At 33.7% G+C, this 15,330-nt stretch overlaps 1 protein-coding gene across 2 annotated transcripts in view; it reads right to left on the bottom strand.

Moving 5' to 3' along the window:
- LOC130667526 (POU domain protein CF1A) overlaps positions 1-13,208 on the bottom strand; it is a 32,817-nt gene extending 19,609 nt beyond the window's left edge. Inside the window, exon 1 of one of the 2 annotated variants that reach the window (XR_008989854.1) lies at positions 9,311-13,208. Coding sequence is in view for 1 of the 2 variants with exons in the window: in XM_057469159.1 (XP_057325142.1) it covers positions 10,576-11,931 (1,356 nt within the window). In the remaining variant the exon portion in view is untranslated. Of the gene's footprint in view, positions 1-6,082 lie in introns of those variants that run through there. The other variant, XM_057469159.1, reaches the window with a different exon arrangement.
- Between the last annotated feature and the right edge of the window lie 2,122 nt (positions 13,209-15,330).

The following is a 15,330-nucleotide window of genomic DNA, read 5'->3' as shown; positions in this document are numbered from 1 at the left end:
CATTATAAACTCACATACATATATATATATACAAACGTAGTCTGATTATTCTGATGGCAGAAGCAATCGCGTGACGAGGTAAAATTCCTTCGAGATTTTCTTATTCGATCGAATCATTTGCATCCAAGTGCCAACTAGCCCCAGCTTCGTTAATAAACTTTTAAAATTTACGCCCATCATTTAATTAAACTTACTCACGTGCATTAATTAGCCAATTATCAATTATATGTTATTAATTATTAATTTTATACTCACTAAAAATTAATTTATAATATCTCGTGCAGTTTTTAATTCATTAATTATAATTTATTTTAATTAATATTTTAATCCATTCGTAAAACGTTTCAAATTAATCTGTAATATCAATTGGAATCAATAAATCATATTCGAACCTAATATACATATTATATGAAAAAAAAAAAATTTCACAATGAAAGTGTAATCAAAAAATCAATACCCAATGATAAAATAATTTTATTATTTGAAGCTTATGATAATTAATTGAAAATGTAAACGCAATATCAAAGTGTAATAAGAAATGAGTAATGAGAATAATAATGTCCAAAATATAAGTTAATAATAAAAAATATATGTATATTTATATATAAATACATGTGTGATGATGTAGACTCAGTAAGTTTCACACACGTGCTCACATCGTTTACTCAGCCAACGCCATACCTGAGTTATTTATCTGTCTTTTGCCCGGCAGCGCACATGCGGTTATACACACATTTAATAAACATACATAATATACCACGACTATATATATATATATATATACATACATAGTAGTCATATAGTAGTAGCCTAGTGTATTGTTGCTCATGGCTCCATCAATACATATATCTATACATCAATACATCTTACTTTGTTACTCGAAGAGTATTATATGAGAGACAAAAAATATTAAAAGAGTTTAAATATATACACGAGAGCAAGAGAGAGAGTAAAAAAAAATAACGCGTGGGTCCCCGCGAGTTCCGAGTCGTTCAAGGCCTACCTGGTTAGAGACAGCCACGATTGGTCGTGCTACGACTGCGCAATACGGAGGTGCGAAGTTGTAGAGAAAAAATGCCGGCAAACTTGAGTCTACATACTCATATATGTATACAGATGTATATACATATCAATGTTAGTATGTATATATGTATGTAAGTAGAATTGTGGAAAAAATGGTGAGGATAAAAATAAATAAATAGAAAATGTTTATCGAAGTTAATTTCTCGGTTGCTGAGATCGAGTACCAAGACGATGGTGACATCGCCGACCGGAATCACCACGAGATTTATCCAAGTTTTTTTTTTTGCATTCTTTATGTACTTATTTTTCCAACATCATGGCAAGTTAGAAGTTTTAATAAGAGGAAAAACCTTGACTTGTCTTTACTATATAAACTAACACACGTTTATAGAAAAAAAAAAAAAAAAAAATTAAAAAAATACAGCTGATAAATTTTAATCTGTACAATTTAATAACTTTGCGCTGCAGAATCTAAAAATATTAACAAGAGATTCATTTATTTTCTAATTATTATTAAAAAAAAATAAATGGTTGTTATGAAGACAATCAAAGTGAATTTCGGATGTCAATGAAGATTCGAATGTCGAAATTAGGTTTAAAAATAGCAGTTTAATTTTTGGATTAGATAAAAATAAAAAAGCGCACACTAGACTCCCTTGAGATAGTGACGTAAACTTAACCGGAAATGGAATGTAGGTAGCAGCACTTATTAAAGCTTACATACATTTGACTAGTGGATAAAGTGAGCGAGAGATATATTTAATAAAAGTAAGAGATAAAGAGACGAGAGTAAAACTAGTGGCAATAAAGACAGCAGCCGCAATTGTTTCCTCCGCACACGCGTGCCACGTATACATGTTTTATGTACGCGCGGATGTGCTTCTCGTCATTGTCAAGTCGTTCAGCGAATATATATATATATGACATAAGTTTACTACCAAGTGTGGGCATTGGCTATTAAATCAATGCGCACAAGTGTTGAAGCTCTTCGCGCCTCTGATGCACCGGAAAGTACTTCCTTATTCAATTAAAAAAACAAAATATATGTATATATATATCTCATATTTATCAATAAAATGAATTTTAAAAATAATAAACATTAACACGTGTTAAATTAAACCGAGTAAAATTTATGAAAGATCAGATAAATATTATGCTAATAAAAAGTCTCTTTAATCAATACATTATAATAATAATTGATAGTATAAAACCTGACATTAAGTGATAGATATATATCTGCGGTTATAATAAAAATATATATTCAATCAACCTATTGGACTTGAGTTGATCTCAAGTACAAAATATTAATATGTAATGAATAATAAAAGATACAGGTGTAAATTAACTGAAATGTCTCGTGAGCTCGGTAGCCGATTATTCGGAAACTTGATATATAAACTGTCTTAATCGGTATTCAATCGAGGGTCATGTACCTCTATTCGCGGTAAACCAATAAAACTTGTACTCATGTTTTATAAGTAGTATATTTACGCGCAACCGTGTTATACATTACCAATATTGTTTTTAAAAATGATTAAGTCAATAAATACATACGTTCACTTGTGTTTAATCTACATACATATATTTATCCTACTATTATACTGTCTTTATATGTGTGTATGTATATTTGAACATATTGCATCGTTCATTATATTGTCATTCTTCCTTCCATTTTAATTATCAGACGTCGACATTTTAATGCGCACGCAAGCGCCGATAATTTCGGTAGGTGTTAACATTTTCGTATTTCAGATATCACGTAAGTGTATGCTGTACAATACGTACATAAGAGTACGAGTGTAGGTGGAGAAGGACACGAGGCTGAGTGAGAGAGAGAGTGATAAGCAAAGACTAAAGCGCATGTTCAGAGAGAGTGATAGAAATTGTCAGCGCAAGCGTCGATTCACTTTCATCCCTACTATACTTTTTAAACTCATGTCTACCAATATGACATTTAACAATCAATCAATCAATTAATTATCAATAATTCATCAATTAAAATGATAAAATTTAATATTTATTTTAATAAGTTAATGACTTTGGTGGTTATTTTTTTACGATGACGTTTCGTTTTAAATTTTTCCTGTACTCGTGCGCCCGTGAACACGTCGCTCTGATTTCTTTTCATCCCTGCACGTCCCGGTCACCCTTTTAGCGATGTATGCTCATTGTTTGCGCGTGTCACGCGTCCTGCGGGGAAACCGTCCGAGGATTTCCTGATGACACCTGGTTCCACTCGTTTTCTTTATATTTTTTACCGCCTCTACCGCTATTGCTATACATTTTTTTACACACACTGTGATCTCTCCCCTTGCACGTTGTTTCGTTCTCGATCTATCTCACACTCTTTGGTTATTACCGTGCGGGTTGTCATTTTATTTCAACTTTTTTTTTAGATTTGCTGTTTTTACTTTTTTTAAACTATACTACAACTTCAGACCCCTAGTGTCTACAAACAATGTTACTTTACATACACAGATTTGTTTAGATGTTTTTAACTTATTTTTAAAATAAGATTTTGTTGTTTATAAAATATTTTTATTTTAATGTTGAGGATCCAAAGCAAAATGTATTTACTCGGGACTGAACTTAAGAAATGATCCAGTACAAAAAAATGTCAAAGAATTCTTATAGCAGAAAGTAAACTTCTGGTTACTGGTTTGTCGTCGTCTTCGTCGTCGTTTCAAACCCGGAGATTACTACTATTACTATATATTACTATGCCTACTGTATAATACACGAGTAAAGTCTCAAGCTATCGAGGCTATCGAGACATGAGAGCACATGCTCATAAGCTGTGTAGTCATAACTAATATCGTCTCAAACCACCAACCGCTTTACTTCTCATTCACTTAGCTTGTATATAATAATATATATTTACCTATATAGCGAACATATAAGTATACTCATATTATATATAAAAACATGAGTATCCGATCGGGTGCAAAATTTTAAAACTATAAATTATATCAGAGTTTGAAACTAATGTGATAGATAAATAAGACGGATAGATGATGTCGCGCTCATGTCAAGTGTTACAATTAAGCAACTCGATTTCACTCAATCAACCGCTCTTGCATATTTACATGCTACTTGTATATAAGTATTTATACGCTGATGATGACTTCTGTTTTATTATATTATTTTATATACTATACACTGAGTTTATCGTGTGTAAACGCATAAACACACTCCACTAGTTGCATTTCTACTCTAAATTAATCTCACGCCAGCACGCAATCTAATGCATCACAATCAGTACAGTCTTAACTTTTATCCACGTAATTATTTTTTTTCTGATGTATAACGATCGCATTTTTTAAAATCTGAGTATACACTGAAAAATTTCGGTGTAAAAATGGACCCGGAGAACTTTACGAGGCCGTGTACACAGAAAAAAAGGATTTCTTGACACAAGAATTTTTTCCCAGCCCAAGAAATTTTTTGCATTAAGAATTGAAAACAGAAATTTTCTTACGGCGAGAACGAATTTTCTCAGAGCAAGAAAAAACTTTTTGAGTCAATTAATTTTTTCTCTTCCTAAGATAATTTTTGTGATCAATTTAAAATACAAAAAAATGTTCGTGCTCGGAAATTGTTTTTTTCTGTGCAATGTGAAATAACGGTGTAAATTTCCCATCCGTGTAATTTTTCTACGGTGTAATCTACTTTTTTTACGCCATTCTGTATTACTCATGATAATTTTGATTAATGAGCAGCAAATAATATTGAACACTTTTAACTACTTAATCAATAACTACAGTAGAACTTCGTTATAAGACTATTGGGTTTCTCTCTGAAACTTATGGCGATACCTGGTTTATAAAAAAAACAGAATAATAGTCTTATAAAGAGGTCCTACTGTATATCAATTTTATTTAGATGTTAAATAGTATTTCTGAACATCTCAATATACTTATGATCATTTTTCTTAAGGCAAAATTATCATGATTTATACATTTACACGTTTGGCGGTGTAAAAATTTTAAATTCACACCGAATTCGGTGTAATTTTCATACCAAAATTTTTACACCGTCATTGACACTACACCAGGTCCAAAAATTTTTTTTCAGTGTATAGTTTTATCGATAAAAATAACAATATATTACTGGAAAAAATTTACGAAGTTTATTAATACGATTGTTTATTTATTTAATCCCCTCGGAGTGAAATTAACTCCGAAGAGGAATTTATTTTAATATTAAAACTCCGAATCGAAGTGAAATAAAATCCAGACTCCGAAATCACTCAGCTGTAAAGACGAACTCCGTATGCGGAGTGATTTTTTTAAGCTCCAAAACTCCGAGTGAATTTGGATTTGAATAAAATCACTTTAAATTAACTCCCGATTTTTTCAGGGTAATGTTAAATAATAATTTTGAATTTTATCATGTGAGCCAATACTTAAAAAAAATATCCACTGATTATTAAATGTTCCCTTTGGACTTTTAATTACTTTTTAATTATAAAAAAAGTCTGCAGCTGAACTCTGTAGCCTTCATAAATTAAATTTCTTTATTATAAGATAAAGATAAAAAATAATAGAAAAAGATTTGCTGATCATGTGACACAGTGAAAGTATTCACCGATGTCTGGCAAACCATCTGCGTGATATCTATATCTATTTCCAAAATCACTTGTCACTTGTATAAATCAATCTTATGGTAATTTGATTTTTTTTAATGAGCAGATATATATATATATCCACATACATTTTTAAGAAATCATACAAGGACGTTTAATATATCCCAAGTCACATCAACGACTTATTAATTTTATTTTAACACTAATAAAAACAACAACTAATAATATATATAAAAACTCTACTTAAAAAAAATGTATATTAAATTTGATATTGTGATTTAAATAAAGAGCATGCAATTATTTGAGACAAAAAATGATTGAATTAATTTACTTATTGCACAGATCACTAAAAATAAATATTTATAATTATGACAAAGATTAATAACCCAATGATTAATAAATAATTATGAATAAATTGGAGAGAAAAGGTAATAATGGAATAGAGGATATATAAATAAAACCTTAGTCATTGAATTATTGTATACTTTCATCTCGTTTATTAATTAAAATTCAGTAGTAATTTTCTGCCATTCTAACAAAACGTGTTACCACTCGCCTGCAGATTTTATTTTGTCATCTTTAATATTATTTTACGTTAATAATAATTAATAATTAATAATAATAATATTTAATAATATATAATAATAATAATAATATACAGGGGAATTGGAATGGATTTTTCTTAAGTGACCTTTTGTCATTTTCTGTCTTTTTTGCACATATCTCACATACGTCTACTCGCATACGTCGCACTCGTCTCAGTTATTCTTAACTTGTGTACGGATTTCAGGTAATATGTACAAAGAGAATACGGGTTCTATTGGCTAATTTATATTTTCGCTGTTTAATTATTTATCATTAATTAATTTATTAATTAATTTTAAAAAATTATTATCTTTATAATTAACCTCACTCCCCATCCAATCATAACGTTATATAATTTATATATTTTTTATTATTTTAAATTCTCTTTACTCTCAATTCGCTGTACACACGTTTATTTATTTATTTATTTACCTAATTATTTATTTTAATTATTAAAATAACAAAAACCAAAATATGCAATAATTAAACAACGCACCGAGCGATCGGTTATCTTTGCAATAATTCCGCTTTCATTATAATTTTAGTTTTTTTTTTTATTATCAACGTAATACCCAAATATTTTCTCAAAACATTTTTTTATCTCTCCCTCTCCGTCAGTTTTATTTTAATAAAAATAAAAATCAACAATTTTTACACGCGCTTACGAGAAAAATAATAATCGGTGGGTAATAACAATGACAACAATCGTTTAATTACAATAAAATTAATAATATTTATAATGATAATAATAATTATATAATTAATAAAAAAATAGTGATAATAAAGATAATAAGTATAATAATAATAAAAATACCTTAAAATAATTTACATATCATATATGTATCACCAGAAAATCCGATTCATTTTTTTTCTCGTTTAAATAAAAATCCATGCGTAAAATATTACATCTACTTTTTTATACAAAAAAAAAAAAAACCTTAAAACATATTTATATTAAAAAAGAAAATAAAAAAAATTATGATGCAGAAAGCGCAATTATTGCGTGTAGTCACCAATCCTCGAGAAATGAAAAAGTGGATTTTCAGTAATAATATTTATAATTTTATAAATAAATCCGCTCTTTTTTTTTAAATTTAAATATTACAGTACCGCGTCAACGCGATTTTCATGCCTTTAATAACTTTAATTTAACAATATTCGCTTAAAAAAATTCTTTTGTTAAAAAATCTTTCTCTCTCCGAAAAATGGTCTAATCGCATACGTAATTTTTTTTTTTTTTTTAAACTCTTCGTACATTCAAATAAACCTTACGGCCACTTTAAGACCTAGTCACTTGGGTATTTTAGATCCTAGTATTAACATCAGAACAAAATTTTACTCATGTTGAGATAAATCCACTGCAAGCATATATATACATATATCACAAGTAAAAGTAATATATGTATATATATATTAAAAGTAATAATAACCATAATCATAATAATAATAATAATAAAATAATAATAATAATAAAAAACCCAAGACTTAGAATATGTAGGAACAATGCAAGTAATACTAGTATTACACAAAAGTATATAATAAATATATATATGAAGATGATAATACGCTTTGTTTTATTCTCGGGGCCAGTTGCACAGCGAGCGCGTTTATATACCGGGTTTATTATTATTTACCATTATTGTATTATTATATATATTTAAACACACATTATCCAATTCTGTTTGCTTGTTTACAATTATTAAATACCCTTGAAATGAAAAATATCGCGACAGCCCATCCCCGAACAACTAAAACCATATATGTATAAATATACATGTACATTTTCCAAATCATTTCAATTTTTCTCCGATCGGTATCAATGAATAAAATGAAAAAATTTTAAATTAATAAAATTACACTCGTTTAACATCTGGCCACAAGCGTTTTACAATAATTTATTAACTAAACAAATTAACAAAAGTTATGAATAAAAATAATAGTCGGAATTATTCATTTTTACAATAAAACGCGGCAATTATTTTTGCTTTGTTTTTTTTTTTTTTAAATAATTATGCGCTCATAAAATTAATATAAATTATTAATTAAGACTTTTATTACACGTTCTTTCCTCATTAATTTTTTTTTTATTTTTCAATTAATCTCCTCCATACTTACTAATAAAACTTATCAGAAAAATAATTTAGCGGATAAAAAAATTATCTGACTTCAAAAAATACAAATTTATAATTTAGTTTCTCCTGTTCATAATAAATTTAATTAACACACATTTAAAAATTTTATGTACCTGAAGATCGAAACGTTTTCCGCGCAACGAAAATGGAAAAATTTATGTAATTCGACTGCTTACGGGGTAGGTCCGGAAGTTGAAGGTGGCCTTAGATTTTCAGCTGACATATCAGTAAATATATGCGAAACATTTCAGAAATCTAGTCATACAACCAGTAGATTTTTAAATTCACAATTTTTTTTCCGTTGCGCGGAAAACGTTTCGATTTTTCGGAACATAAAATTTGCGCTCATTCCAAATGTATATACATATGTATATATACTTATCAATAATGTTGAATTTTAAATTTTTTTCTAAAAAAACGGGGGGTGGGCCGTAGGATAATTACGCCGATGACGCGCGACGCAGCATGCTTACATACTTAACTTACGATATTTATCTGTTACATTATTTACAGTTGATATTTACGTATGTTACATCACCCGGTGGATTTGCACACGACAAATTCCACACGCTCGCAAAGCACTCCCCTATCCATGCACGTATGTATATAAATATACATAAATAAATACATACCTGCATGTATAGGTAATAGTAAAGTTTGCCTGTATGCGTTCGTCCCTCTCTCATCGGTGCGTCTACGCATAGATCTATTTTTTTTACTTTTTACCAGGTATAGCCCAGGGCTCAATGTTACTAATTTAACGTCTACGATACATATGACAAATATATATGACCGCGTTTTAAAAATTTAATCTCGGTGTGTGTCCTCACAAAAGTTGTAATTTAAAAAGACCGCGTCGCGATTTTAATTGCGGGAAAATAATTTACTTTGCAATTTGTAATAAAAAAAAATATATAAGCGCAGCAACTGCCGTCGTAGGGTGGGTGGTATTTAAATTTTTTTTTTCTGAGTATGCAGTACTCACTCTCACTGGAACGAGAGCCAGTTCTCGGGAACGCTTGAAGAAGAAGAAGAAGAAGAAGTAGAAGAAGAAGTTACATTTTTCGTTCTTCTCTATTTTCTGGTTGGGTTGTATGTGAGTAGTAGTAGAAGGTAGCAGTAGTATTAAGTAGTTGTAGTTGTAGTAGTAGTAGATGTTATTGTTGTTGTATCATTACTATTTATATTACTATTAAAATGTATGTTGTGCGGTCGGTTTGTCTCTTGATGATGTGATCCCTGCGCGAGAGATGTTTAATGAGTTTTAATAAACTATTCGTGGTTTGGACAACACACCCGGATATGAGTACGAACAACAAAGGGCGAACGGACATATTTTTTTAATACGACACTTTTTTTAGCAATACAATTTAACCGTGAAAAATTTTTTTCTCTTTTTAAATTTAAATTATGTCTACGTTTATGATGATGATAATAGGGTGTCTTGACGTAACCAATGTGTTACTGCCCGACGGCGAGTCACTACGCGAACGCCACTTGGTCGAGAGAGACACACGTCACAGAACAAACAAACAACAATTTAATAACAACAACGTCGGTACGACGAAGAGTGAGGTCCGTAATTATAATAATAATATTAATAATAATAATAATTATATTTATATTTATATTTATATATATATATTATTTGTTACAATAGATTGTCCTTAAAACTGTCATTAGTTTCTGGCAGTCCTTAACTTAATAATTGTATTAATAAACGTCCTCTTCTTCGGCGAGACACAATGTACATTGATTTATATTTATTTATTTAATTTCTATTTAAAATTTAATTATTATTAGTATTTCGTTGCCGCGAATTTAATAAAAAGAGTTCATATATATTTTTTTTATTAACAAAAATTAAACTCGCGGTAATTCGTATTGTCGCAGCGCGAATTGATCGAGCTGGACGTACGGCCGACGGCCTCCCCGGTGCTCCGACGAGGCCTCGCTCCGTCTCACATAATCGAACGCAATAAATTCCTCTTCCGATGGCAGCTGATCGTTGTCATCATCGTCGTCAATAGCAGCAGCAGTTGGCACTTGCATACCGCGGACCAACTGACGATGATGATGGTGATGTGGCTGGTAGTGATGTTGCGGCTGCCACTGCAGCTACGAAGCACCGTATCCGGTGGTTCGCGCCTGGAGGTAGTGATGATAGAAGGGTGGCAACCCTTCAGGGCTGGTTGGGTTCGACTGCGAGCTGGTTATAGCGAGGCCCAGCGGGGGAGGCCCTGGCGAACGCTAGTGGGCCGCAAGCGAGTGTGCCGTGAGACCCTGAGGGCTCAACATTGGTGGGCTATGGCTGTGGCCCATCGGCGAGCCGTGAAGATGATCCTGCGGATGGTAACCCTGGTGAAGACCACCCTGGCCTTGGTGTCCTGGTGGCATACCCTCCATCATACCGTCGCCCAGCGTGTTCGGAGGTGTCATCCTCTTTTCCTTTTGCCGACGGTTGCAGAACCACACCCTCACAACTTCTTTTTCCAGCTGCAAACTGTCTGCCAGGGAAGTTATCTCCTGAGCTGATGGCTTAGGCTGCTTGTGAAAGTGCTGCTCGAGGGCACCCTTTACTGACACCTCGATTGACGTGCGCTTTTTTCGTTTCCTGCCCTGGGCCGCGATCTTGTCGATACTCGTAGGCGAGCCCGTCGTCGAATCAGCCTCTTCCAGCCACTTTTGAAGCAAAGGCTTGAGTTTGCACATGTTCTTAAAGCTCAATTGCAGTGCCTCGAACCTGCATATCGTTGTTTGGGAGAACACATTGCCGTATAAAGTACCGAGCGCAAGACCAACGTCTGCTTGAGTGAAGCCGAGCTTGATCCGTCGCTGCTTGAATTGCTTGGCAAACGCCTCGAGGTCATCGGACGTGGGAGTGTCTTCCTCACCGGCACTGTGATCCCGATCAAGCGGATGTCCCGGATGAAGCGGATGTCCCGAGGGTGGACTGTGATTGTGGGCCTCTCTCAGGTGATGTGGCAGTCCCGTTTGGTGGTTATGGAGCTGGTGTGGATGCTGGTGTGGGTGCTGATGAAGCATTCCATTCATTGCAGCGTGATACTGCTGCAGGGTAGTCGGTGATGCTGCACCACCGCTCGGATTATAGTGTGCCGACGGGACGACCGGTGCGTGCCAAGAGTGAGGTGATCCCATGCCGGGTGACTGATGTGGACCCCGATGATGCATACCCTGGACGGAGTCCGTGGCCGTCGCCGCGGCGGTGAGAGGTTTTACATCCAAACTCGAGTTACCCTGGTGCGGATGGTGATGAGGATGGTGAGTTGTATGGTGCATCCCCATGGATGCCGCCCAAGGGTCGTTTCCTGGCTGCAAACTGACCCATGGATTTGCCGATGACAAGCTCGCCGGATGGGACAATCCGTTTGGCGACGGCGACGACGACACCTGGTGATGGTGGTGATGGTGATGATGGTGCTGCGCTGCCGACAAATATTTCATTTCTCCGGCATCGGCAGCGCTGCGAGGCGAACCCGATGAGTAGCCGCTTACAGCAATATTCATCCCGAGAGCTGTACCTGAACCACCGTCCAGGTCGGCCGATACTGCGCTACTAATCGGCATGTACGTGGTAGCTGCCATCTACTCCCTGCCCAGTCAACGCGAAGACTGTCCGCCCTCGTAATTGTTTACAAGTCCGAGTAGCACCCACTAGATTGTAGCAGGATACCACTTTTCGGCTTATCAAATTTCAACTCAACTACAACTAAGGCCCTTATTTGTATTGTTATTACACACACTCTCTAGAAGTAATATTATGTGTGTGTGTGTGTGTATGCCAACCTGTCGGCAATCCAATTGATCGATTAAAGCACTTGCCGAGATTGGGTTCTAAGGGTCTAGGTACTGGGTCTTGGGTATACAGAGTTGCAACAACCGTGGGACTCGATTCGATTCACCGAATCCAAGGGTTAGCACAATTACTATTATTATATTACTATAATAGTCAAATAATGTTCAATAAAACTTGTCCTTGTCTACTTTATATTTATTAATTATTATTATTTATTTTTATTTTCATTCATTGCCAATGTTCGGCGGTGGATTACACGATTTTACTATTTTCACTACATCTCTTTCCGAGTTCTTACGCATTTTTGATATATATTTATTTATGTCACTTCAACACCCAATTATCAAACAATTTTTATTTTATTATTTATTTTTTTTTTTTTCACTTATTATCAAGCGACAAATGTGGTCCCGTGTGTTAAAGTCACGCACTATCACCCATGACTACATTCGTCGAGTTATTCACTTAATTTTGTCCCGAACAAATTTATCAACTCATCAATATCATTGATGGGGACTCACTCCCAATTTATCGGCGCACTTGATCCACCGTTCGTTAAAAATATTTTTAAATTTTTTTGACGTAAAAAAAAAAAAATAATTTCGACCGTCGCACAATTTTTTTCGTCTGTCAAGACAGCGGCAAAATAAAATTTAAATTATTCGGACAATGCTGACTCGAGTCCGCGAAAGTCGCGAGTAAGACTTGAACTCTTTGACGAATATTTTTTACACTGGAGTAAAACACCCGTACAAGTAAACTATCAAGTGTAACTATAAAACTTTACTACTTAACTTTACTCAACTCAACTCGGCTCGCGGGACAACGACTGCGACTGTACACACGAGGACACGAACGAGAGAGAAAGAGAGATAAAAAAGAAATAATAATAATATATAATAATAATACGGGAGAGAAAGATATCTTGTTGGCTCTCATGCGTTATGCATGTCGTAGCTGAGAGCGACTGACTGCCTCGCCTCGCAGCTCGTCCGAGGTTCCCGAGGTTCCAGCTCGGTTCGCGTCATGCGCGCGACCCTTCTGTCTCTGCCCCCACCACGTAACTTTCAGCCGTTCATTCGTCCGACGGGCAAGGTGGCCGTCGGTACTACGTCACTATTGGGCGGTGCCAGCTTACCAGAACCGCCTGTCAAACCCCCGACTCTCTGTAGCTTCTTTTTACCCCTCAAGCGCTTTTCTCTGGCTGCCTGCATGCATGCATGCTTGCAGCCACCAGCACCAGCACCAGCACCAGCAGCAACCTTATTCACAATACTAAACTCCGACACTCCGAGTTTATCCGCCGACTCATATCAACTCTGTAGCTACTACTGATGCCAGTAGATAAAGTCTCAGAGATATAACCAGAAAGACCATCTGAACATACCAGCTTTTACTACTCATATGCTTTGTTTGAGATATCAAACAAAATTACCAACACGTTTGTATTCTTACAATACACTTGTGGCTCGAAACTTTCGGCATTAATGTGTGTCACTTTTTTTTCGAGCAACAGGTTACTAATTATTTAATGCAGAATTGTAAATTTATGATGAATAGTTAAGTAAGAAGAAGAGAAGGGCGAGCGAGTGAGTGAGGGAGTAAGAAAGAATAAATTTAAAAGACCCTGACTACCGAACACTGGGATAGACTGAGACGGTGTCGGATGATGATGTCGCTAGAATTTGTAAGTCAGTGTCTAGCGATCAGCTGTGGATATAATATTCATATATATAGATATATGTTTTGTCGAGCATGATGTATAGATGAGGCAAACTAGAGCTAGAGAGAGCGCAAGGTTGTCTTTATATTACTTATTATTATGTATTATACCTCACACTACTCGAACTCGTTGAATATCCATAATGGTATATCGTTAGAGTGAATTTTCATATTTTATCGCAATGGGATTGTTACGATTTGATTATACGGATGAATATAATAATGTTAAAGTCGCGCAACAGGTTAAGAGACTTCTGTTACATTCAACTTTTTAACATACTAACAATTTATTTTTATTTATTTTTCAAATCTTAGTTCAATGCGCGCCATAGGTAATAACTTTTTTTTCTAACTTTAATACATATACATACAAGTAATAAATCTAAGTACGTTAAATATGAGTATTGCCACACGCGTCTTCGCGGATGTTTCTTTTCTTTGGTAGATTGTTTGAAGAATGATAATAATGGTTAGTACATGGCGCCAGTGAGACAAGCTGTGCACATAAATTCACGTACGCGAATTTTTTTATGCCGCTAAAAGCGACACTTTGTGTTATAGAGTAGTAGAAAAGTATATTGTACATATATGTAGATATACATGAGTATAAAGTCGTGGCAGACTGCCTGGAGATGGATGTTTGGATGCTGAAATGTGTAATATAATGTATATATACATACATACATATATACTGACTAAAGGCACTACGTGATATATTTTAGAGGGGATGCAAAATTTTATGAGCCCTTTCGCTCGAAGAAATATTGTTAGAGCGATTTTTTTTATGCATCCACGAGAATCAACAGTTGTATAAAAATGAAATTAATGCTCGTTGCAAGCCAATACCCAAATCCTTTTAATCTGCAATCTTTCATTCTATACTGCTTATTGAATTGCATTAATAAAACTGCCATAAAAATATATATGACTGTAATATGTGTTTCTAAAGAGACTAGACCACTCGTTAAACAAATTACAGTTTATATATATATATTTTTTAGAATGATCCTGAAGTTAGCCGATGTCCAATAATTTTTGGATTTGTTTTAAACAATAAATTATTTTTAAAAAAATATTTGAAAAAATTGCACCTATAGTTAATTAAATTTTCTACATGTACATATTTTTATTTTTATTTTTTTTTTAAATTACATCGTTGAAACTAAAATTCAAAAATTTTTAACTCTCTGCTAACTCCGGGATCATAAGTTAGCAGACAATTGAAAATTTTCGTATTTTTTTTCAACAAATCAATTATGAAAAAATTAAAAATATTCACATGTAGAAAATTTTAAAATCTACAAGTGCAATTTTTTCAAACTTTTTTTTTTATAATTTACCGCCTAAAAGAAAATCAAAAAATTATTAGAGGTCGGTTAACTTCAGTATCATTTTTTTTTTAATTAATTTGATTACTAGTATTGCCTTTAAAGGCATTAACACTATAGACACGCATAACTATATAC

This window comes from Microplitis mediator, chromosome 5 (assembly GCF_029852145.1).
Source record: "Microplitis mediator isolate UGA2020A chromosome 5, iyMicMedi2.1, whole genome shotgun sequence".
In the NCBI taxonomy this organism is placed as follows: Eukaryota; Metazoa; Arthropoda; class Insecta; order Hymenoptera; family Braconidae; genus Microplitis; species Microplitis mediator.
Note: the sequence above shows the minus strand (reverse complement) of the source record. Positions and strands in the feature narration are given on the sequence as shown.